This window comes from Macaca mulatta, chromosome 15 (assembly GCF_049350105.2).
Source record: "Macaca mulatta isolate MMU2019108-1 chromosome 15, T2T-MMU8v2.0, whole genome shotgun sequence".
NCBI lineage: Eukaryota > Metazoa > Chordata > Mammalia > Primates > Cercopithecidae > Macaca > Macaca mulatta.
The window spans coordinates 102,885,544-102,911,535 of NC_133420.1; the positions used below are offsets into that span (position 1 = coordinate 102,885,544).

General features: G+C 36.2%; 1 protein-coding gene across 9 annotated transcripts in view; it reads right to left on the reverse strand.

Annotated features, from left to right (window-relative positions):
* Nucleotides 1-25,992, reverse strand: part of ABHD17B (abhydrolase domain containing 17B, depalmitoylase) — an 85,411-nt gene that overhangs the window by 31,532 nt on the left and 27,887 nt on the right. For 3 of the 9 annotated variants that reach the window (XM_001092156.5, XM_015117895.3, XM_077966208.1), the window contains 4 exons: nucleotides 14,934-15,403; nucleotides 10,416-10,595; nucleotides 7,438-7,645; nucleotides 485-3,213 (listed from right to left, as the gene is read on the reverse strand). In XM_001092156.5, coding sequence (XP_001092156.3) covers nucleotides 3,187-3,213; nucleotides 7,438-7,645; nucleotides 10,416-10,595; nucleotides 14,934-15,400 — 882 coding nt within the window. In that variant the 5' untranslated portion in view covers nucleotides 15,401-15,403 and the 3' untranslated portion in view covers nucleotides 485-3,186. Of the gene's footprint in view, nucleotides 1-484; nucleotides 3,214-5,766; nucleotides 7,646-10,415; nucleotides 10,596-14,933; nucleotides 15,404-16,322; nucleotides 16,388-24,415; nucleotides 24,486-25,272; nucleotides 25,340-25,992 lie in introns of those variants that run through there. The other 6 variants (XM_028835240.2, XM_077966210.1, XM_077966209.1 and 3 more) reach the window with 6 other exon arrangements.

The following is a 25,992-nucleotide window of genomic DNA, read 5'->3' on the forward strand; positions in this document are numbered from 1 at the left end:
GGGGTTTCCCCATGTTAGCCAGGCTGGTCTCAAACTCCTGACCTCAAGTAATCCGCCTGCCTCAGCCTCCCAAAGTGCTAGGATTACAGGTGTGAGCCACCGCACCTTGCATAACTACTTCTTATTCAGGGTAGGGGCAACTTTAGTCTTGACTATCTGGCTATTGCTCACAGCATAGCCTTTCAGAGATTTCAGTGGAGCTATTTTGCTCTTAATTTAGACATAATGTAATAAGTTTAATTATCTAGTTTCCTAGATCATCTGAGTGGAAATACACAAAAAGCAAGTTGGAACAAAAGAAACAAACTCACAGTAGCAAGTAGCAACAGCTGACAGTATGAAAGAACAACAGAGGAAAGCAGAGAACAAATGTGAGAATCTAAAAAAGCAAAGCAGCCCAAGGTCCATTAACATAAGAGCAGCTGTAATCCTGTAGCCCTTGTGCTGAATACCAGGAGAGAAAAAAAAATATTTGGAGAAATAATGGCAGAAAAGTTTCCAATTTTATTAGAAAGCTATAACTTATACATCCAAGAAGCTTAACGAATGCTTTGGGAAAAAAAAGCAAAGATGCCCACAAACAGATACTTTATAGTATAAATGCTGAAAGTCAAAGGAGAAGTTTTAATCAGCAAGAGAAAAACAATGCATCACTTACAAAGGTACTACAATAAGATTTAAGATTAACACCTTACTTCTCATCAGAAACCATGGAAGCCAGAAAGCAATAGGAAAACATATTCCATATACTCAAAGAAAAAAGTAGGCAACCAAGAATCTTATATAGACTAAAGCTATCTTTCAAAAATGAAGATGAAATAAATACTTTCCCAGATAAGCAAAACTGAGAGAATTTGTTAGCAGACTCATTTTACAATACTAAATGAAGTTCTTCAGGCTGAAATCAAGTGACCCTACAGAAATATGAATCTACAGGAACAAACAACATTGATAATTACGTAATGATAAATGCATATTTTTCCTCCTTAATTGATTTTAAAAAGCAATTTCAAATAATATGTATATAATGGATTGTTGGGCCTATAACATATAGAAATGTAATGTATTTTACTCCCTCTATATTTTTGCCAATAGCACATAGGAAGTAAGTAAAAACAAAGCTGTAATGGGCTAAGGAAATGACTACAGATGGTAAAGTAGTAACTATAACAATGCATTATAGAGTTTTTAACGTTAATATATTATGTAGGCATTGCCTAAAAAGTACTTTAGACCTGGCACTCAGTGAGGATTTCAGATATTATTATCCTATTCATTACATTCCCTGCCAAAACAAAACACAAAATTCAATATCGTTCACCCAAATAAAGGAATCCTCTCCTCCTCCAGCTACTTTTATTTGCTGCTCTGGTAACCAGGCTGAAAACACATTTGAGAATTACTTCTCTTGTATCTGTTCTGGGGTCTTATGATTTTGGAAGTCCAGAAGCCAGTTTCTGACAGTGAAAACCAGGAGACAGTGAAGAAGTAGGTTTCCCCCCTTCTTTTTTATCATAAAAAATAACACACCAACATAAAAGATACCTTTTTAAGTAGGTCAAGGAAAAAAACTCACCCATAATCCTATTGCCTCAACACAATCATTTGTTTCACTGTATTTATTTCCTTTGGCTTTTATTCCATAGACACTCACATTTTATTTTACAGAGGTGTAATCATTTATACTCTCTTTTTCATTTAGGATTACACTGAATACTTTAGCAAGTTTAATTATCATTTTTGACAGCACCAGATATATTTAGGGATATATAAACTATTTTCTTTTGTCTCCTTCCCTTCTGCCCATTCTATTTCCCAGGGATGGGCCTTGAAGGCTTGGAGCCCTAGACTTAAAAGAGCTCAAAAAGTAGCCAATTCTCACTTTGGTGAAGTGATATAGATGGCCTCTGACTTTACCAAAGTTATTAGGTGTTCAAATAGAAACACAAGTTTCATCTAAGATTCATGAGAATGCTAATTATAAGTTTTGATTTATAGCCTATGAATTCACAATACATAGTGTACCTATATTCGTAAACCTACCTGCTACCCTCTCTACTTCTTTTCTTCTTCAAAAACCAGAAGACTGAATCTACTTTAATTCAATACACTGCCTTAAGTAGTTGTTTTAGAGGAAAAAGAAGTCCAAATTTTGAATTAATCAAGTAGTACAGTGGCTGAAACTTGCATTTTATTAGGAGATAAACAAAAATTATCTAAAAATAGCATTTCCCCATTTTTCTAATATAACAATGTCATTTTTTAAAACACACTATTAAAACTTTTTTCTAAAAGTGTCATAATTATATTATGCAAATTTAGTACATGGCCTACACAAGGAAATAGAGGGAGTAAAATAGTTTCATGTCCATCTGGCTTCATATGAAAAAGCCAGTTTAACAGCTTTCAGTTCACTGACATTTGCAAAGACCTTTGTACTTTCCCTAGAAAAAAGAAAGAAAGAAAAACACACAACTCTAATGTCAAGTGGGTCATTTCCAGCATAGAGGTGTTTGTTTCCTTCCTTAGCATTACTCATTCAACTATTCAGTCAGAGGCATAATCCATTTAGAGATACGATAGACAAATGTCTTTTCCATTCTGCAAGTTAAAACTGAAAGCCTCGTTCCAAGTATCGTAAGCATAAACTGTTATTTCTGGTTGCTGGGCGTTTGGGGTGCACATTATCAGAATGCAACATGCTATCATGTTTGAATAAATAGCCTATTTTAAAACAAAGCAACAAGATAAAAGTTAATTCGTAATAACTATATTGATACTTTTTTCAATGTAATTGCTTATTCTGCGTGTTACAATTTGTAGTAAATCAGCTCCTGAAGTAAATACTTGTTTATTCATGTGTCTGTGGCTACCATCCTCACTAGGTTTCAACATAACTAAATAACTGTAACTGTGCCTAGTAAAATGAATTAGTATTAAATTCTTTAAATAATCATTAACATGAGAATTAATTGGCACAATCTACCAATTTACTATTCAATGAATAACTAGTTGACAAGGAGGGCTCTACCCATTAAAAAAAAATTGTGACTAACATTGGAGAGCAAATAAGTTTACGCCACATAATTTGAAAGGCTCATTGGTATATTAATCCAGATAAGTTTGGTAAAGAGAAGATAATGGAATACATAGTACCGTCGTTGACAATTGTAGACCTTGAGAAAATCACTTCCCTTCTTTATGTTTCTGCACCTGTAAAATAAAGGGATTAGGCTATATCATCTCTGAAGTTTTTATAATCTATGAGTTTATGTGGCTTTCCATAACTTTATGAAAAATCACTCTTAAAAGTTTTGTCATATATGTCTAAATGCAAGAATACCACTATTTACATGACAATTGCTGTCAGTCTACAATTTCTAAAATTCATTTTATAATTATTTTTGCAGAGACAGGGTCTCATTCCATTGGTCAGGTTGGAGTGCAGTGGCACTATCAGTTCACTGCAGCCTTCTAGTCTTGGACTCAAGTGGTTCTCCCACCTCAACCTCTTAAGTAGCTGGGATTACAGGCTTGAGCTACCTCGCTCTACTTAAAATTCATTTTCACTTATGAAGCTCTCTTAAAATGAACACTACCTATATATTTATAGAAATCACAAAGAAAAAAAATCTATGATATATATTCATGTAGGATATAGAACTGGTAAATTTGTGTAAAGAAACCTGGAAAAGTGTGAAGATGATAAACTAGTTCATGAAAGTTCTTATCTACCATTCTTTTTTGTACCTGGAGGATATGGCAGGAGCTATGTACCAAGGATTTGTGTTATTATCCAAATTGCACTATGTTAGTATGCACAAAAGCCAAATATCAAAACAAGCTAACTGGCACCACTCTAGCTAAGGCTAAAAACGGATATGAGCCATTACGTGTGAGTAGGGCTGAAATTTTCACATTACATTAGAAATGTAAGGGATATTATTATTCAATTAGTTCCATTTCTTTATTTCTAGTGAGAAAACTGAGGTCCAGAAGTAACTTGCCCAATGTTGCAGATCTAATCACTGTTAGCTGACAAGGGGCCCAGATCTGACTGCCAGTTTAATTGTTCTACATCATACTGTCTTCTCAAAACCATAAGGTAAGCTCTGAGGAGTAAGTAGAAATCAAAATGGAATACAAAGTCTCAAACAACCTTACACACAGTACATCTAGTACAACTTTTCATTTAAATCTGGAATTTCTTCTGTGACACCTATGACAGACGTCATTCAGCTTCTGCTCTGTCTCTAGTGATAAGACACTCATTAATGCTTAGGAAGCAATCCCTTTCCTTTACGGACAAATAACCATAAAGTTATTTCTCATACTGAGTTCAAATCTGGTATTTTGTAATTTTCACCCAGTTCTGCTCTGAGAGCCAGATAGAATACATTGTACATGCCTCTCAAATATTTGAAGGCAGCTATTATGCCTTAGTCACATCTTTCAGCTGGTTTGGGAGTTTCAGTTTATGGTACCTTTTCCAACTTGGCAAATACCTCAGGATTTGCTCTAATTTGCAAATATCCTTTCACTGCATCCTGGAATAACATTAGTAATGCAAACGTGGTTTGAACAGCACTTTGTGTATCATTTTCCCATGATGTATTTTTCACCACTCTAAAATTAGATCAGTTTCTACAAAACTGACTTATATGTTATTTCCAGCAAGCAAAAATCTCCAGATTTTTTCATCTATACTCTTGACAAGTGCTGTTTCCTTTTCTATCAATGGCTTCCTGTTTGTTTCTAAGATAAAGACTAGGTAGGGTTCACGATGCCATCTGTAATTGTGTTCCTAATTAGTAGCCTCATTCCTAGGCCAAACTTTTTTTTTTTTTTGAGACGGAGTCTTGCTCTGTTGCCCAGGCTGGAGTGCGGTGGTGCGATCTCGGCTCACTGCAACCTCCACCTCCAGGGTTCAAGTGATTCTCTTGCCTCAGCCTCCCGAGTAGCTGGGACTACAGGCGCATGCCACCACGCCCAGCTAATTTTTTGTGTTTTTAGTAGAGACAGGGTTTCACCGTGTTAGCCAGAATGGTCTCGATTTCCTGACCTCGTGATCCACCTGCCTCAGTCTCCCAAAGTGCTGGGATTACAGGTGTGAGCTACCGAGCCCAGCCCAGTCCTCATATTTAACTGCACCTTCCTTCCTCTAGGCTTCCATATATTATTCATCCCCCTCAGCCAGGAATGCTTCTCCTGGGTCACCCAGGTCTACCCAATTCTTAGTTATCCGTCAAAACTTAGCTGAAATACCACTTCTCTGGGGGACTCTTCCTTGTCCTGCTCCCCATGTTCCCTTCCCAAAAGTACCTTTTACCTGTTACAATACCTTACAAATCTCCTTCAGTCCTTATTAAAATAGTAATATTTGGGCAATGAGGTGCCTGTCTCCTTAGCTATACCATGAAATCTATGAGGACACAGTCTGTCTTTACCTAGCACAGGGTTTTGCATGATTTATACATTCAATAACTATCGTTGAATGAACGAACACTGAATAAATAGAATCAATATTTAGATTTCCCTAGGTAATCAAAGAAAACATTTAGCTAAGCCCTGGGTTGTATGCTGTACAAAGAAGAAACTGTATAGGTTACAAGACAATCTTGAGAAAGAAAGACCTCTCCAAAAGAAGTGATGATATAATTTTAAAAGTTTTCAAACTATGTCCTATAAAAACGAAGGGTAATTTTTTTCTTTTCACGCTTTCTAGTGTGGGCGTGGGGAGCATGGAAAAAGGCAAATAAGCACAGGTCAGTGGTATATTTGTTGTTTTACTGTTAATTTGACACATCTGAACCAAAGCATTCACAATACTTGATATACTTTGAAGAGAATCGTATACTATAGTCTTAGACATAACCACGGAACAAGCAGAACAATTAAAACTACATAAGGCCTTAAAATATATCCACAGTGTGTATTATTTCCATATTCATTCATTTACAAATTAGACTACATACCATTAATTTTTTATTTTTATTTTTATTTTTCTTTCATTGTTTTATTCAGGCAGGGTTCATTCAAGGAAAGGCAACTTAGTTTTTGTATGTGTGAGCTTTATTGTTTTACTATATTGGTTAATATAAAAGTTATGAATTAAATGTATTCTTATCTCCTATACCCAGGAGTGAATCCATGAAATTCTCAGATAGTAATCCAAAACAACAGGTCCTATTTTTAAAAATAGCCAAAGTGGGCCAGGCGCGGTGGCTCATGCCTGTAATTCCAACACTTTGGGAGGCCGAGGAGGGCAGATCATGAGGTCAGGAGTTCGAGACCAGCCTGATCAACATGGCAAAACCCTGACTCTACTAAAAATACAAAAATTAGCCAGGCGTGGTGGCGGGCATCTGTAATCCCAGCTACTCGGGAGGCTGAGGCAGGAGAATCGCTTGAACCTGGGAGGCAGAGGTTGCAGTGAGCCAAGATTGCACCACTGCACTCCAGCCTCAGCGACAGAGCAAGACTCCGTCTCAAAAAATGAAAAAAAAAAAAAAAATAGCCAGTGAAAAGGGATCAGATAGCCACTCTGTTTGTGGTCTTTAAGATCAACTCATGGACTTTCAGGATTTCATACAATGAAGACTACTGCAATTCTATGAGACTATGAGATCAGTCAAAATTTAAAACATTGCATACAAAATCATTCTTGAAATCTCTAAATGCCTTTTAAATAACCAGCATGAAAATTTTAAGTAGTTGCCTCACAGTACCAAACTTAGAAGTCAAAACTAGTTAAAATTCAGTGCTATCATGACTTCTCATTTACAAGGTAACTCATTGGTAAATTAACAGATGGCATAAAAATTAAGATTTACATCTTTTTTAAAGGATAAATGTATGTAATCAGAGTATAGAGAAAATTCAATGTATTTTACAATAAAATATCTTTAAACCTCTATCCCTGTACAACAGGGTTTAGGTTAATTCTAGTGAACTTGCATGGTTTTAAATCTCTTTTACAGTTCATTCTATTATGAGTACTTAAATTGCTTTAGATACATAGCTTTCTTCAAAAGAATATTACAGTTGTATTCCAGGATAAGATTTAGTACATTGAGATGTTTTAAAAATATTTATAAATTTGTTTCTAGTATGCAAAAGCATTTGGCAATACTTTTACAGCATTTGATTTTATAGAATTAAAATCTCATACAGTACTCATCTTGATGTTAAAAAAAAATTCACAGAAAAAATATAAATTACACAGCCTGACTGCATGGTACTGTTATTTCCAGTTCTTAGTTCTGGTAATTAAAACCTTCATTAAGTCTGTTAACAAATCATTACCTGTACATTTATGAAGGCAACTGACATGATTTGCAAACAAAACCTTCAGGTTTTATGTTAGTTACCAAAGAGTGCAGTTCAGCAAGAAAGGAAAACCCAGTAGCAAATTTACAGAATATTTTACAAATTTACCAGTTCCTGTGACACAAACTGTTTCAACCTTTCAAGATACTGTCCATACAGTTCCACATCATTGTGACCTGCTCCTTCAACCCAGAGAGGCTCCACAGGTCTTTGGCAACGTTCAAACAACGCGAGGCCATGTGAAAAGTCAATGACTTCGTCTTCAGTCCCATGAATTATTAATACTGGAGAGGTTATCTTAGAGATTTTGTCAATGCTGCAGGGAAAAAGGAAGGGGAAAAAATGCAATAAATTAACTATGTAAAGGAACATAAATATTCTTGTGCTGTATCAGACAGGTAATTCAAATATGAGAATTGTACGAATCAGTTCAGAAGGTAAGAACGTCTCTTGAATTTCCAGTAAGATTCAAAAATTGCCTTTTACATACTCCCTACCTTAAGATTATCTGAGGAAGTTATTTTCATGCACTTGTTTTGATGGTTTTGCTGGAATCACTCAATGCTCTCGTCACTCTACTGTACCTTTCTACAATGTTGACTTTTGGCACAGAGAAACTTAGGTGTCCAGAAGAGGAGAAAACTTAAGAACCATTTCAAGTATGCGCTAATTTCACTTTTTGCACTCACTATATTCTTTCTCCTAGTCTCCTACTAAAATGATAGCAAAATGTTTTATGTTTTTGTTCTTGTTTGAGGATAAAGATACAAAAACAAAGAGAATGTACTAAAATATAATAAAATGTTGGAGCTGGAAAGATTAATGTGTGAAATAATTTATCAAAAGGAGAGAAGAAAACACAATTTTAGGCAGATAGACCATAAAGTGATGAACGAAACCAATTTATACCACAGAATACCCCAGAAAGTTAAGGAATTACCATGGTGATGAAGGGGGTGACTGAAATATACAGGATTTTTTCAAAGTCTGTGTAAGAAAGTTAGCCTCCCCTTCCCAGTTCCTTTTGCCTATTCATATACCCGGAAACTGTCTGCCCCCAAGACTGGAATGTCTGTGGACTAAAAGACTCCCAGAGTTTAGAACAGAGGTATCATAGAGACAACGGACACATACACATTTACATACTGGCTACTATGAACCCATTTTCCCTATGTGGCTCCCAGAATGCTGGTAGTCAGGCCACTGTCCTCAAGGAGGGACTTTTAGAAAGAGCCTTTTTTGGAGATTATATCAGAGCAGCCCTTTAGTTGATCTGCTAAATCTTGATTGCCGGCTTATATGTAAGAGTAAAAAGTTGATCAGTTCCTTTACTTACATATAAGCAGGCAACCAAAAGTTATCAGACATGAGAGGAGAACACTTCAAATAACACAGGAATCAAAACAAACACTTTTTAAAAAAAAAACACTTGGCAACTTGGAGGAGACAGAAACTACACAGACAAACAATTCTTTTTAAGAATCCTTAGAGAAAGATATTATAAATAACATAAAATGAAAATGGAATTTTGACAAGGAAAAAACCATCAATGAAATAATCTAAGGCTGCATTTGGTAAGAATAAATACTTGGGTTTACTATCTGCTGTCAGAAAGAGGTTCAGAGGTAGAGGAATTAAAACTTGAATAAAAAAAAGAAATATATTATCTTTTTCAAACAGTTTATTTTTATTTTTTGAGACAGGGTCTTGCTCTGTCACCCAGGTTGAAGTGCAGTGGCACCATCTTGGTTCACTGCCATCTCTGTCTCCCAGGTTCAAGGGATTCTCATGCCTCAGCCTCCCGAGTAGCTGGGATTACAGGCGTGCATCACCACGCCTGGCTAATTTTTGTAATTTTAGTGGAGACAGGGTTTCACCATGTTGGCCAGGCTGGTCTCGAACTCCTGGCCTCAAGTGATCCACCCACCACGGCCTCTGAAAGTGCTGGGATTACAGGCGTGAGCCACTGTGCCTGGTCAAACAGTTTATTTTTAGTGTTGCTCTCTGTTGGTGCACCAGAAATGAAAGAGAGAGCTAGACAGAGATATAAGTTGGCAACAACACTGATATAGGGATACTCAGATACATCCCTATCATTTTTACCATTCAGCTAGACAGAGGCAGTGTAATGCCTATACCTACATTACCTGAAACAAAAATAAACCCAAAACAAAATAAAAACCCAAACACGCCCAGTTTGCCCTTGTGATAAGATCATGTGTTCACATACTTTCCCTACTAAAGTGATCCATTACTGGCTAGTGATGAAAATAATGTGTTTTTAAAATAATCTTTGCTATTCTTTATAAAGAACCATGTGATGACTTTGCCTTAGGCCCATCGGCCATTCACAAAAAAATCCTTTGTATTGTTGCCAATTGGAGAAAGGAAAGAAAACTAAAATTTGCCAGCTTATTTCTTGTCTTCTACTTCTTTGAGAAAAATAGTCCATTAATTTTTTCCAACTATGAAGAGTAGGTGGGAACTACCTCCTGTCTTGAAAAGCATGAAGGAAAAGTAGCTACTTTTCTTTCAAATACATCTAAGTATGTTGGCGGGTTTTGTGGCAGCAATACTTACTAATCTAGTTAATTTAAGATTCAACTTTTTTCAATTCACTTTTGTAAATTAGATATCATTAATCAGATATTTACTCATTTTAACCTCTACTTGTTTTTCTCTAACATCAAGTGTTTCACTGGATGGCACCATCCATTAGCACCTCAGGGCAGAAACATGGTAGTCATGTTCAAGTTTTTCTCTTTAGCATCCTACGTCCAAGTCTGACACTCAGTTCTGTCAAATCTTTCTTTCAAACTCATTCCCTTGTCTCCAATACTAGTGCCACCACCTGAGGTGTAAGGCCCTCAGCAATTTTCATCTGGATTACTACTCCTCAAACATTTCAGCCTTCTGACTGGTCACCAGCTAATACCCTCTTTACAAATTAATTTTTCATAATGTATATGTGCTAATATATGTAAAATAGAAACTTATGGTTGAGTGAACTATGTCATGAATACTTTAAATGATGAAAAAATTCCTAAGTTTCTTGGAATTGAACTATTTTGAATACTGCTACTTACTTTGGGAATGCATCAAAACAGTAGGTCTTCTTGGTGTCAGGAAAGGCAACTCGCATTCCCGAGGTCAGAGGAGAATGAAGAATAACAGCAGCACTCTCATATCGAGCAGCAAGATCCACAGACGGTACTGTCCCTATACTTTGGCCATATATAATCACATTTTCAGGGCGAATGCCATATCTACAAAGTTCAGGCGTTAAAAACAAAAAAGTTGGAGTGGTATGAAATGTTCCATCATTCCAAAGGATTTGATCTTAGAATAAGACAATGTCAACTAATCCATTTTTTAAATTTAAATTTCTTGGCTATTACTGTTATTTTTAACATTACAATAAAGTCTGTATCATCAGTTTATTTCATGTGTTTCTATTTCATCTTTTGGAAAAATAATTGCTGAGGTATTTTAAAATTTCAATCTTAAGAAATAAATTTATTAAATAATTTATTACACTGTAGTATTTCAACCTAGCATACTGTTGACTGAGCTTGGGGCATATCACTAATATTTTAATGAACTGATGTTGAATGAATAGGTCATATTTATTTTCTGTTCAATGTAAGAAAAATTATTTATTTCTCCACACATCAGGAGCAGCTCATTTTAATTTCCAAAACTGGTCATATTGATGAACTGTTACATATAGTTACGGTATGAAATGAATAAACTATATGTATGGTTTTAGTCAAGGGCAAATTATGATTTTATGATTTTTCTTAAAGTTTGTCTTTCCTTAGTTGTAGAAATGGACTAATGGTTGAAAAGATAAAAAAGAATTCCAAACACCACATGGTCCAGTTATTTATGAATAGACTTTATGCTAAAATCTCAAGGTACTATTTTAATCCCTTTAAAATGGCTGCAGGTTTAAATAGATGAAAACTCATTGACTCAATAAATATTTATTGGGTACCTAGTATGTTCAAGGAACTGCTTGCTACTTGTCTACAGTATAATCATCCCAAAAGTAAACTACTGCAAGTCCAAGTGCAGTGCTACCTGAGCTAATGAATGTGGGGTTCAAGGTTACAGTGACATTAAATACAGCTTTCCACTTAGAAGGCACACAGCAGTCACTCTGGCAGCTAAGACCACAACAGCTTCTTTTGGAAATCTTTTGCAAAGGTAAAATATCTTTCTGAGAATCTGAATCTTCACCAGGAAAGAGGGAGGCAAACTGTCCCTGTGTTCTCTTCCAGGGGCATAATACTATTTCAACTATACAGGTAGTAACACAGGTCTCCCCACATAGTTTCTTCAAGTCAGGACTACACAAGCATTTGGAAAGGACACAGAAAGTGGGGCTCTGTCTACTCCAAATTGACTCTAAATATTAGCAAACTCAGAAAAGCTTTTTTCTTTACAACAGACCTAGTTGCACATATTTCAAATGAATGAAGAAATTAGGAGAATGAACATTTGCAGCATAACCACAATTCTTGAGGTTGCATTGTTGCTGTCAGTTGAATATCAGCATTGTTGGTGGCAATCATGAAATCTGGGCTATAGCTAGCAATGACAATGCTTGAGGATAGAGTTGCAGAGGTAGCTGACAATTAAGCATTAGGGGACTCACAAGAGTAACAACTGCCTAACAGTATGAGCTAGAAAGGAGTTTAGAGACCATTTAATATAGACTCCAGCTGCCTAATGAGCAGACCTTCAAAGTCACCAGTAGGTGACAGCTCTATAATTAGAACTCAGGTATACTGACTACCAGGTTCAGTGTTTTTTACCTCTGAAGCCCACAGATGAGGAGCTCAAGGACTTTGTGGGAAAGGTGCACAGTGAATGCCAGGCCCTGAGTTTCTTTTGGTCCATCAGAAGGTCAGAAATTGGAGTTATTACGGATATTCAATTTTCCCAAAAAGGACATCATTAAACAAATTTAAGTTTAAGTTTATTTAAGTTCATTATTTATTTTCTCTCTCCTGGTTACTTAAGTCCTAACTTTTAATCAGGTAAATAAAATAAAAGGCATGTCTTCTAATCACACACATTTCATTAGATGACAGAATTCCAGAACTGGAAAAGATCTTGGGGATCATTTAATTCAATCTCTTCATTAAACAGATGAGGAAACACAGGCTCAGAGAAGTTACATTTCCTAAAGTACCTATACTTATGAAACTCTTACAACTATATTTTGGGTTCAACATGAAAGAAAACAGAAGTCTAAAATTCTAAAATGTAAGTGCTAAAATAGTATGTGGGATTATCGGTGAAATCTGCCCATTCCTCATTAACACTGGCTATCAAATATGTTAAAAAAATTAATCAAGACTGAAAATCATTTTTGAAAGTTTTCTTCAAATTGATAAATGCCAAGATAAAAAAAAAAAACCAGTAAGTTGACCACTTAAAAAATGGGATTTTTTTCACAAAGACACAGAACACTGAACCCAATACTAACATGTTTTGTTTGAGTAAAGTGACCCTTTTTTGTTACTGGGAAGCACTAATAATGAAGGCTATCAGTTTTAACTTAGCACCCTTTAAAACTTCATTATTCCACTGAAGTTAAACTTTAAAAGTGTGAACTTTATCGCTCAATAAAGTTATTTTGTTTTAATTATAATACTTTCTTACAGTTATTATACGTTATTCAACTGGCTGGCTCTAAAAAGTGGGCACTCAGGTTTTGTTTTGTTTTAAGGCCTGATGTAACTCATATCAATATACCTAAAAAGATTTTTATTTAAAGCAGTTTTTAAATTTATCAATTAGACAATAATTTTACCAACCCCCATCAACTCTACCTACTACTTGCCATCTTTTTTTCCTTATTCCCCATATTTATGTTTTTATATAATTCCAATTGATTTTAAGAATCCCTTTTATGTAGAACTTTGCTATGAGAGCATAACTTTACTACATTTCTTTGGAGGGAAAAATAATTTTAAAGATTTTTTATATATCTTTAATATTATTAACTACTTCATTATTATTAAAATTGAGGAAATTCTTCCTGACTAAATCAAATCTTTAATATTTAAACATTAAATTAGAAAGAGTAAGTTTTCTTTATATCCTATAGGTTCAGTCAAAAACATTCTGGAAGTCAGATGTTTTATTTTCATATAATATAAAGAACAGCCTATATTAAGGTTATCTGTTTATTGTACACTAACCTGACTAATAATACACTGAAGTCTACCAAATTGTGATTTTTCAAGAAAAACGTTTAGGTATCTTGGCGACTAGAAAAGATTAATGCAATTTCTAGTTCCCCAAAAATGTATGCTGCTATATAATCAAAGAATAACTGAACAGTAAGAAAATTTTATTAAACAATTTATCATAACATTAATTTTTTTTTTTTTTTTTTGAAACAGAGTCTCACTCTGTCACCTGGGCTGGAGTGCAGTGGTGTGATCTCGGCTCACTGCAACCTCCGCCTCCCAGGTTCAAGCGATTCTCCTGCCTCAGCTTCCCAAATAGCTGGGATTACAGGCACATGCCACTGCACCCAGCTAATTTTTGTATTTTTAGTAGAGACGCGGTTTCACCATCTTGGCCAGGCTAGTCTTGAACTCCTGACCTTGTGATCCACCTGCCTCGGCCTCCCAAAGTGCTGGGATTACAGGCATGAGCCACTGCGCCCAGACATTTTTGTATTTTTAGTAGAGATGGGGTTTCACCATGTTGGCCAGGCTGGTCTCAAATTCCTGACCTTGTGATTTGCCTGCCTTGGCTTCCCAAAGTGCTGGGACAACAGGCGTGAGCCACCGCACCCAGCCTAAAAAATTTTTTTAAACTTGATACCATCTCTCTCAATTTTAGCAATGAAGAATATAAAGTAAAATCTCATTTTTATAGAATGAATACTTGAAAGATAGTTCCAATAAGGTATCTTTAAGTTGTACCTCTCAAGAAGTAATCACATAAAATAATGCAAATCTTGGCTTAGGATTTTAATAGAAAGCAATCCAGCCTCATACTGTTGATGATAGATCAAGTGAATAATTAGCTAAGTCAGTATTTTCTCTCATTGCCTTGAAAGGCTGCAGCTTTGAATAAACATTTTTTTATATCACACTCCAATAAGAAAGCTTACAAAACGAAACATTTGTCACTGGATTTATTTATTTTTTTAACTTTTTAAGAGACGAGGTCTCACTCTGTCACTGAGGCTGGAGTGCAGTGGCACGATCATAGCTCACTGCAGCCTCAAACTCCTGGCCTCAAGTGATTCCCCTGCCTTAGCCTCTTAAGTAAAAACGACTACAGGCATGCACCATGGACATCCAGCTAAGGATTTAAGTGAAAAAAAAAAAAATCATACATATATACATGTATTAATGTAGACAAACCTGAAACTGTCTTTAAAAACTCTGCTTTGCTATTATGTGAAATTTAAAATTGCTGTCTAAAATATTAATTATTACAGGAACATAAAAGTAAACATAACCTCTATATAGCAGTTATGTATAATAAAAACAGCTTTTACTCTATTCTTACACATGGTATTTTTAGCTAACCACCACGAGTATGAAAAATAATTTCCAACTACAATTTACCTTGTCCTAAGAGCAAGCCAAGCAGCTTCAATGTCTGCATAGAGGTTCTTCTCTGTGGGTTTCCCGGAACTTGCACCATATCCAGAATAATCATATGAGAATATATTACAATTAATCCGTGATCCTAGTCCTATGTAAAAGCTGCTCATTTGACCAAGATCAACAGCATTTCCATGTGAGAAGAGTAAAGTGTATTTCGCATTGGGTGAGCAACGTACAAACATACAGGCAATTCTGTTGCCTTTACTGGTTCTAGTCATGAAACACTCAATAGCATCTTTTTCTCTAGAAGAATACTGCCAGTCTGCTCGTTCGGATAGATGTAAAGTCCAACGGCTTCCGCTTTCATCACACATCAGTGTGTAAGTTGGATCAGGTGGCAAAAATGCTAATTTTGAAGCAATTTTCCCTGGACAAGGTGGACAGCAGAAGAGGCAACATAGTTCACTAAATGAAAGATTATTCATGCTCTGAAAAACAAAAGGAGATAGTAAATATTTTAATAACTGAATGTAGATTCTACATTCTCGTACAATAAAAAGTTAAAACAAAGACATGGGTAAATTTTATTGGTGGTTAATGACTATTACTATTTTAGGTATGATTCCAAACAGATTTTTGGCTTCTTTCTTTTCTTTTTTTGAGATGGAGTTTCGCTCTTGTTGCCCAGGCTGGAGTGCAATGGCACGATCTCAGCTCACCACAACCTCCGCCTCCCGGTTCAAGAGAATCTCCTGCCTCAGCCTCTGGAGTAGCTGGGATTACAGGCATGCACCACTACACCCGGTTAATTTTGTATTTTTAGTAGAGATGGGGGTTTCTCCATGTTGGTCAGGCTGGTCTTGAACTCCTGACCTCAGGTGATCCACCCATCTCGGCCTCCCAAAGTGCTGGGATTATAGGCGTGAGCCACCGCACCTGGCCTTTGGCTTCTTTCTAGAAGTACTTTAAATCCTGGGGTGAGGCAAATATTCCTGACCAGCAGACAGACTCAAACACTATATGACAGGTTTCAAATAGCAGTGATTATTATCTCATTTAACAAAAATGTCAAAAATGATAAAGGTAATATTTGCCATTTCTTTACAAATAACACTGAAGGTATGACATATCTTTAGTGTAGTCTGTAGTTTCTATGTAACTCAGCAAAACTTCTCAGAACTTCATGGAGAAGCTAGGGATTTAGCATAAAGTGAATACATAATAATAGCATTTATGAAACTATTTGTCAGACATTGTGCCAAATGCTCTATGTGTATTACTTTGTTTAATTCTCAAAACAACTGTGTAAGTTGGCATGAGAAAGGAAACTTGCACAAGATGAGGCAGTGTTGGAGCCAGGATTTGACCCCAGGCTGTCACTACACTATGTTACTGGGCTATACTGACCTCACAGATTCAGAACACGCTCAGAATACTATCACTTTGGTCACAGTGCCAGTGGTCCAAATAACCTATAGAACATTAAAGTGTATGTTAAGTATGCATGCATGCATGTATGTATGTAATTACTGCCCAAACTAAAAAGGCTATAATATAAAGTTTATTGTGGAAAAAAGGTAAAATCTACTAAAGGTAAACTTTTCTAAATGTTTGGAAGAGAAAGAGTACAAAGTTTAAAGTTAGGAAGCTGGGGTAAAATCCTAACTCTACCACTTACCGTTTACCAGCTGTATGTCCTTGGGCAAACTATCTCTTTGACTCTCATTTTCTTCATAAGTAAACAAGGCCAATACCTACACTGAAGGACTTGGTTGTGAATATCAAATGTTGGTGTAGTGAAGGTCTATCATACAATGAGTGATGGGCATATCATCACACTTTAACTGACGGACAAAAAATTAATTAATACTTGTTTGTTCTATCAGTATTTCTTTCCATCTTGTCCTTTTTCAAACTCCTGTCTCTTTTTAGCAGAATTAGGCCATTGCTTAGTTCCAGGGAAAAGGCATTTAAAATCAACACCTTACAGGTTTGGTGGCATCCAATTTTCTCCAAAAAAAAAAAAAAAAAAAATCTAAATATAAGAATAGGAAAAAAAAAAAGTACATTATTATACCAAAAATGGGATGAAAACAACTCAAGAGAGTGACTAAATGGTTGAGAATATCTGGGGGAAAAAATGCCCTTTTCACTCACTAAAAATCGAATATATCCTATAAAGTTCAACATAAATGTGTTTATAAGCAGCAGCAGAAAAAAGCACAGGAAGAGAGAAACAAGGGTAGGTATAATAACATAAAAGGCAAGGGAATAATAAAAGGTGAGGGAAGGGCAGAAAAACATCTTGGATATTAGGAAATGCTTTAATTGCTTTCTACCTTTATTCCTTTTTAGCCTTCAAAATACTGCCTGAATAAGTTAATGGCTTACTCTGGTTGGAATAAGAAATAGGACAGAAATAACAATGAGGTGTCATCTGTCACCTTTAATTGAGGCCTTCCTGAAGTGTTGTGCTGAGAATGATTCTAAGGCATATGCAGGGCTTAGCCGCCCAATGATATGTGATAAATTAGTGACGTTTACTATAGACTTTGGCTACAAATTTACTATCCTGGTCAGGAGGATAAAGTGCCTGTTGAAGAAGATGGAAGTGAAGGGACTCAAAGGGTCTGTTACAGAGGAGGAAATGACCTGCAGAAAGATGATGAGGTACAAGGTATAATATCAATGCTATTTGTTTAGTATCAGTCTATGGTTATTTCTCAACCCCAATGACCTCATATACCATTGACTGCTGAGCCACAATAGCCTTTTTAAAAGCTTAGTAAGTAAATGGTACATATCTAGACTATAATCTTATAATTTATCTCTTAGCCAGAAAAACTTTTGTTGTTGTTTTTTGATTGTTTTTTGAGACGAAGTCTCACTCTATCGCCTAGGCAGGAGTGCAGTGGCGCGATCTTGGCTCACTGCAACCTCTGCCTCCCACGTTCAAGCGATTCTCCTGCCTCAGCCTCCCCAGTAGCTGGGATTACAGGCACACACCATCATGCCCAGCTAATTTTTGTATTTTTAGTAGAGATGGAGTTTCATGATGCTGGCCAGGCTGGTCTCGAACTCCTGACCTCAAATAATCTGCCTGCCTTGGCCGCCCAAACTGTTGGAATTACAGGCGTGAGCCACCGCACCTAGCAGAAAAGCTTTTATAAACTATAATAAACAACTTTTGAAATAAACCTGGCTGGTTGAACACATATAAGGCTGTGAAGAAGCTTCTGGGGATGAACACCAAAGGAAAGAAGCAGAAAGGAGAAAAACTGCAGTGCCAGGGTCTAGTTTAATGACAGCTTCACTTCCTTAATGCTGACAGAATGATTCCCTCTTCCACTGCCCAAAAGTCAGATAACTGGGGCTTATTTAATGACAACAGCTTGCAAATGATCACTTTCCAAAACAGGCCTGGTATAGGGCAGCGACACAGACCTACTCTCAAAATTTAATTGAATAATGTAAGTCTGAAAATTTTCACAAAAAGTATAAACAAAACAAACAAATCTACATTTTAGTATAGTGTGAGCAAGTTACTGAAGAAAAATATTTTATTCTGTAAAAAAAATATATTTTATATATAATATATAATTATTTATTTATAATATATTATATATTATATATTTTATATATTTACATATAAATTATATATATGTAAAACTGAAATAGCTTGTTAAACGTAGATAATTTCAAGTCCAACTTGTTCTTATAAAACTCATGTAGGGCCAGGCACAGTGGATTGCCTGAGCAGTAACAGCTGAAAAGCACATCAGTGAGCTAAAAGATCAGGCTGAGTAATTTACAAATATGGAATTTTTTGTGTGTGGGAATTAAGAGATAGAAAATAAGAAAATTTAATAGATAATAAGAAGTAGAAATATCACTAACTGTACTATAGAAGTTCCAGGAAAAAAATAAAGGAGAAAATAAAGATAAGACTATCCAAGAATTTCTCAGAATTAAAGGGGGAAAAACAGACTGAAACACCTCAAAGTGTACCAAAAAACAACAAACTACTTACAAATGAACAAGATCAGATGAACATATGACTTTCAAATATCAACACTGGAAGCCAAAAGACAAGAAGAGATAATTTTAAGCTAAAGAAGAAATCAAACTTTTAACCTAGTATTGTACACAGAACAAAAATACAGTTTTAATATGAGGATAAAGGTATCTGGGCTGGGTGTGGTGGCTCACTCCTGTAATCCCAGCACTTTGGGAGGCCAAGGTGGGAGGACCACTTAAGCAACATAGGAAAACATTGTTTCTATCAAAAAAAAAAAAAAGAGAGAGAGAGAGAGATCTGCAGGCCCACAAAAACTTGTAAGATTTAACCAAATCAAGTCTCTCTTTGAAAAACCCCAGCAAGGAGGAAAGGAGATAAATCCAAGGGAAGGCCAGGCACGGTGGCTCACACCTATAATCCCAACACTTTGGGAGGCCGAGATAGAAGGATTGCTTGAGCCCAGGGTTCAAAACCAGCCTGAGCAACATGGCAAAACTCCATCTCTATAAAAAATACAAAAATTAGCCGGGCATGGTAGTGTGTGCCTGTAGTCTCAGCTACTGGGGTGGCTGGAGTGGGAGGACTGCTTTGAGTCTGGGAGGTCGAGGCTGCAGTGAGCTGTGATTAAGCCACTACACTCCAGCCTGAGCTACAGAGTGAGAGCCTGTCTCAACAATAACAAGAAACAAAAAACCCCCAAACCCCAAGGGAATTCTATGAGATATCTGAGATATGAGAAATAAAGGAGAATAGTTAATACAATGTTTTTTGTACAAGTGAGCAATGGAAGCAAGGAGGGTGAAGACAACAAAGTATATCCCTAAAAATCCAGAATAAAAACTTTGGTGAATATGCATATGAAGAGGATTGACAAAAGAGGTACTATTTAAGAGGTAAAAATGTGCTGGGGTACCTGACTTGTTGAGAATGCTACTGATACTGATAAGCTTAAGACACAGAAGAAAAGCATGAATATAAGCATGACTCTTAATAAGTCAGACATAATCATCAGAAAAGTGATAGTGCAGGGCACATCTAAAGGAGTTATAATTATCCATTACAAAAATCTAGCTTTAAATATTAGTGTTCGACTTAAGGAGAGAGTAAGCACAAAGAAACAAGAAAAAGAAAATTAAAAACAGATATCAACACAACAAAGAACAAAAAGCAATGGAAAACCAACAGCTGATTTTAAGAAAAGGCTTCCACTACCACTAATAGCAGATAGTATTAACTGAACACTTACAAAGTGTCAGGCACTATTCTAAACACTTGTCACACATTAATCCTTTCAACAATCCTCTGCTGTAGGGACTATTACTACACCCATTTTGAAACAGAGAAAACAGAGGCACAGAAGAGTTATATAAGTTGCCTAATGTCACAAATATGATCAATGGAACTGATATGTGACAGAATGACTATGTAACCCAAACTCATAACTATTGTTTTGTAGAAAGGGTACTCAGACAAGACTGATCACAAGAAAGAGATAAGCAAAATAAACAAAATAATGTACTAAAGGAAAAAGGACTTTGAGCTACAGACATAGTTTCTAGAAATGAAAGAATATCATGTGTCAATAAATAACCTAGACAAAATTCATGCATTTCTTAATATAAAAGTACAAAATTGGCACAAAGGCTAGGATATGCAAATAACCATGAGAACTTCAAATGGAAATTAAAGACCACCTTCATTTAAAATACTTTAAGTGAAGTTATTCCAGAAAATGAATGCTGCTCAACAATTGCTTTCTGAAGATATTATAACTTTACCCCAAAACTTAGAACTGTAAATAAAACTGTAAGTCCATTTCACTTTGAACATGCATGAAAAAAACCTTAAAAACTTTACAAAAAAGAAACATGTAAAGTATATATAAATACAAAATACAAAATCAAACTGAAAGACAAGAATGATAAATCTTCCAATGTTAAACCAAAGTAATTCACATTAATGAACAAAAGAAAAAAAATCACATGGTTTTCTTAACAGATATACAGGGACAAAACAATATGTTTGGTAGATGATGTAATCACCTTGATAGAAAACCAAAAGAATCTGGAAAGTATTAAAACCAATGAGAATTCTCAGCAATTTTGGCAAATGCATGAACTTAGGGAAAGTTGGTACAGTTCAATGTTAGCTAGCATTAAACAACTAAAACTATAGTTAAAAAAATAATAAATAAGATCGTACCCACAACCAAAACAACTATCTAGGAATTAATATAAAATAGAATGTAGAAAACCTTTATGCAGAAAAATTTTAAATAAGAACATTAAAAAATGGAAAGAATGACTTAATAGCATTGAGAATGTCAACTCTCCAAAAATGAAAATTTCAAGGTAATTCCCATCAAAATTCCAGCAGAAATTTGAGTAACTCAAAAGTGATTATAAAATTTACATAAAAGCATAAAGGTCTACAGAAAATAATAATAATTAAGAAAAAAGACTCCTCCACTTATAATCAAGAAAAACAAAATGCAGAGAATTCATACGGGACCTCAAGGAACCCACAATAGCCAAATCAATCTTGAAAAGAAAAACTAAGTTGGAGGATTCACACTTTCCAATTTCAAAACTTATAATAAAAAGCAACAGTAATCAAGAGAGAATGGTATTGGCATAAGGGCAGACAAATATATCTAAGGAATAGAACTGAGAATCCAGAAATAAACCTGACATTTATGGTCAGCTGATTTTTGACAAGAGGGCCAAAACAATTCAACGGTGAAAGAAGTGTTTTCAACAAATGGTGCTAGGGCAACTTAATATCCACATGCAAAAGAATTAAATTTTACTCTTACTTCACACCAAATACAAAAACCAACTCAAAATGAGTCAAAGACTAAATGTAAGATCTAACTATGAAGTTCTCAGAAGAAAATATAGGCATAAATCTTTGTGACCTTGGGTTATAAAATGTTTCCTTAGAAAAGATACTGAAAGCACAAGTAACAAAGAAAAAAAAAATAGATAAATCAGACTCCAAAATTAAAAACTTTCATGTTTCAAAAGACACAAGGATAATGAAAAGACAACCTACTGAATGTAAGAAAATACAAATAACCTTTACAATTCAACAATAAAAGGACAGCCGGGTGCAGTGGCTCAAGCCTGTAATCCCAGCACTTTGGAAAGTTGAGGTGGGCAGATCACGAGGTTAGGAGATCCCTGCTAACATGGTGAAACCCTTCCTCTACTAAAAATACAAAAAATTAGCCGGGCATGGTGGCATGTGCCTGTATTCCCAGCTACTTGGGAGGCTGAGGCAGAAGAATCACTCGAACACGGGAGGCAGAGGTTGTAGTGAGCTGAGATCACGCCACTGTACTCCTGAGGAACGGAGCAAGACTCCGTCTCAAAAAAATAAATAAATAAATAAAAGGATAACCCAATTAATAAATAGGCAAAGGGATTTACAGACATTTCTCCAAAAGATATACAAATCGCCAATGGGCATGTGAAAAGATGCTTAACATCATCAGTTATTAAGGAAATGGAAATCAAAACCACAAAGAGATACAGCTTCATCTCCATTAAGATAGTTATAATCAAAAAGACATAATAATAAAGGTTATCTAGCAGGTGGAGAAATTGGAACCCTCATACACTGCTGATGGGAAGAAAAATGGTACAGTCACATTAGAAAACAGTCTGATACTTCCTCAAAAACTTAAACATAGTTGCCAATTGACAAAGCAATTCTACTCTCAAGAGAAAGGAAAACCCATGTCGACACAAAAACTTGTAAGTGCATGTGCAGCACTATTCACAATAGCTGAAAAATGTAAGCAATCCAAATGTTCACCAACTGATGAATGGATAAACAAAATGTAGGCCGGGCACAGAGGCTCACATCTGTAATTCCAGTACTTTGGGAGGCCAACGTGGGCGAATCACCTGAGTTCAGGAGTTCCAGACTAGCCTGGCCAACGTGGTGAAACCCTGTCTCTATTAAAAATACAAAAATTAGCTGGTGTGGTGGTGCATGCCTATAATCACAGCTACTTGGGAGGCTGAGACGGGAGAATTGCTTGAACTCAGGAGGTGGAGGTTGCAGTGAGCTGAGATCGAGCCACTGCACTCCAGCCTGGGCAAAAGAGTTGAGATTCCATTTCAAAAAAAAGAAAACAAAAACAAAACAAAATGTAGTATATATACCCATAAAAATGGAATACTATTTGGCAATAAAAACAAAATACTGATGCATGCTACAATATGAACTTTCAAAACACTCTGCTACATGAAAGGGGCCAGCCATAAAAGAGCTTTTTTTCCCCCTTTTCTTTTCTTTTGTAAGAAAACAGGCTCTCCTTTTGTCACCCAGGCTGGTGTGCACTAGTGTGACTAAAGCTCACTGTAATCTCCCAAACTCCTGCCCTTAAGTGATCCTCCCACCTTCGCCTTGCAAGTAGCTAGGACTACAGGCATGCATCACCACACACGGGTAATTTTTAAAATTTTTGTAGAGATGGTTCTTAGTAGGTTGTCCAGGCTGATCTCTAACTCCTGACCTTGAGCATCCTCCTCCTCAGCCTCCCAACATGTAGGGATTACAGGCAGCCACCATGCCTGGCCCACAAAAGACCATTTATCGTATGGTTCCATTTATACAAAATGTCCCTAATAGGCAAACCTATGGAGACAGAGGGTAGATTAGTGGTTGCCTGGGGATAAGGAGAACAGGAGGGATGGAGAACAATAGCTAAAGGGTAACAGGTTTCTTTCTGGGGTAATGAAAATGTTCTGAAATTGATTTGGGTGACTGTTGCACAATTCTGTGGATATATATATTAAAAACATTGTCAGGCGTGGTGGTTTACACCAGTAATCCCAGCACTTTGGGAGGCTGATGTGGGCAGATCACGAGGTCAGGATCAGCATGACCAACATGGTGAAACCCCATCTCTATTAAAAATGCAAAAATTAGCCAGGCGTGGTGGTGCATGCCTATAATCCAAGCTACTCAGAGGCTGAGGCAGGAGAATCGTTTGAACCTGGGAGGCAGAGGTTGCCATGAGCTGAGACTGTGCCATTGCACTCCAGTCTGGGTGACAGGGCGAGACTCTGTCTCAAAACAAACAAACAAACAAACAAACAAAAAACATTGACTTATACCTTAAATATTTGAGTGTTATGGTATGTCAATTATATATTAATAAAGAAGTTACCAGAAAATGTCTATAAAGAGCAAAGGTGTACATATAGACACACACACACACACACACATATATATATATATATATATTTATTTGTGGGGTAGCTGGGAATTTTCCATCCCAGATATTAAGACACAATGCACAAAGTCATAGTAATAAAGATAGAGTGGTGCTGGTACAGAAACAAATAGACCTAGTAACATAGCTTATGAATGAACCCCTATGTGAATGGGACTAGGGACTGACACAGTTGGTTTCTCAAAGCAGTAGGAAAGGATGGATTCTTTAGTAGATTGTGCTGGGAAAACTTACCACATGGGGTAAAGTGGTTGGATCCCTACATCATGGAATACAGAAAGCAAATTCCAGGCAGACTACAGACCTAAAGAGCAAAACTAATTTTTACACAATCCACAAAAGACAAACATTGGTAGATTTAACTTCATTCAAACAAAGGATTTCTCTTAAATGAAACATGTCAGGGCAGGCATGGTGGCTCACACCTGTAATCCTAGCCCTTTGGGAGGCCAAGGCAGGTAAATTACATGAGGTCAGGAGTTCAAGACCAGCCTGGCCAACGTGGTGAAACCCCATCTCTACTAAAAATACAGAAATTAGCTGGGTGTGGTGGCGTGTGCCTATAATTCCAGCTACTCCGGAGGCTGATGCAGGAGAATCACTTGAGCCTGGGAGGCAGAGGTTGCAGTGAGCCGAGACTGTGCCATTGCACTCCAGTTTGGGCGACAGAGCAAGACTCCGTCTCAAAAAAAAAAAAAACAAAAAAAAAACAAAAAAAAAAACAGAAGGAAAAAAGAAAAATGTCCTTTTTTGGATGATTTGATCATCCCAAACTGTCAGAATATTTAAAATGTAGGGAACTTCAGCAAAAACAAGAAAAAATTGGGTAACTCAAGAACAATGGGCAAAAGATAGGAACAGGCAATTCACATGGCTAACAAGTATACGAAAAAAGGCTCAACCTCACCAACTATCAGAGAAATCAAGAAATAATATATCAAAACTAAAAGAAAAAATTAGAAAGCTGAGTATTATCAAGTGCTGGTGAGAATAGGGAAAATGGGAATCTCTGTAAACTGCCTGGTAAGCCATTGTGTTTACCAATGACCCAGAATCTCTCTCTTGGGTAAGTGCTACAAAGAAATACTTACACAGGTCCTTAAGGTGTATCTGAGGTATTATTATGTCAGGGCCTGAGATGCAATATAGGTTCCATACCTGGGGAAATGAGTAAGCATGTGTTGGATGCAGATAATGGAAAATTAACACAGTCAGAAGCAATGACTGGTGACTAGGGATTAAATATAACGGTATTGGGTGAGAAAGGTAAGGTACAAACAGATCTATAATACCATTAACATACATGCAAAACAGACATAAACAAAACAGACAAATACATTTCTAAGGGTATGTATGTCAGAGTATATGCTTACAGAAGGGGATGGGGTTGGAGGAAAAAAAATAGAAATTAAGTAAAACAAGAGCAGGGCCTATGCTGATAGAGTGATGGTGATAATGTGCCATGAACTAGATTAGAAATTCCAGAGGGCAACAATCATATCTGCTTGCTTACAACTGGACATCTAGTATCAAGCAGAATACTTGACATATAGTAGGGTTTCTAATATTTTTTAAATGAATGAGTTAGTAAATTATTAAGACGGATTCAACTCTCTACACCCAAGAAGCTCCTACAAAAGAAAGAAATTCACTAAATTTACATGTCAAGAAAGAATGCAAAAATGTTTTGTTACTATTACTTAGGTTTATCATGGGGGCAAAAAGGAAGCTTTTTCATATAGGGGTGAAAGAGAAGCAGTCAAATAAAAATCTGTGAACCTAAGTGGGGGCAGGTGGAAAAAGCCTTCCAA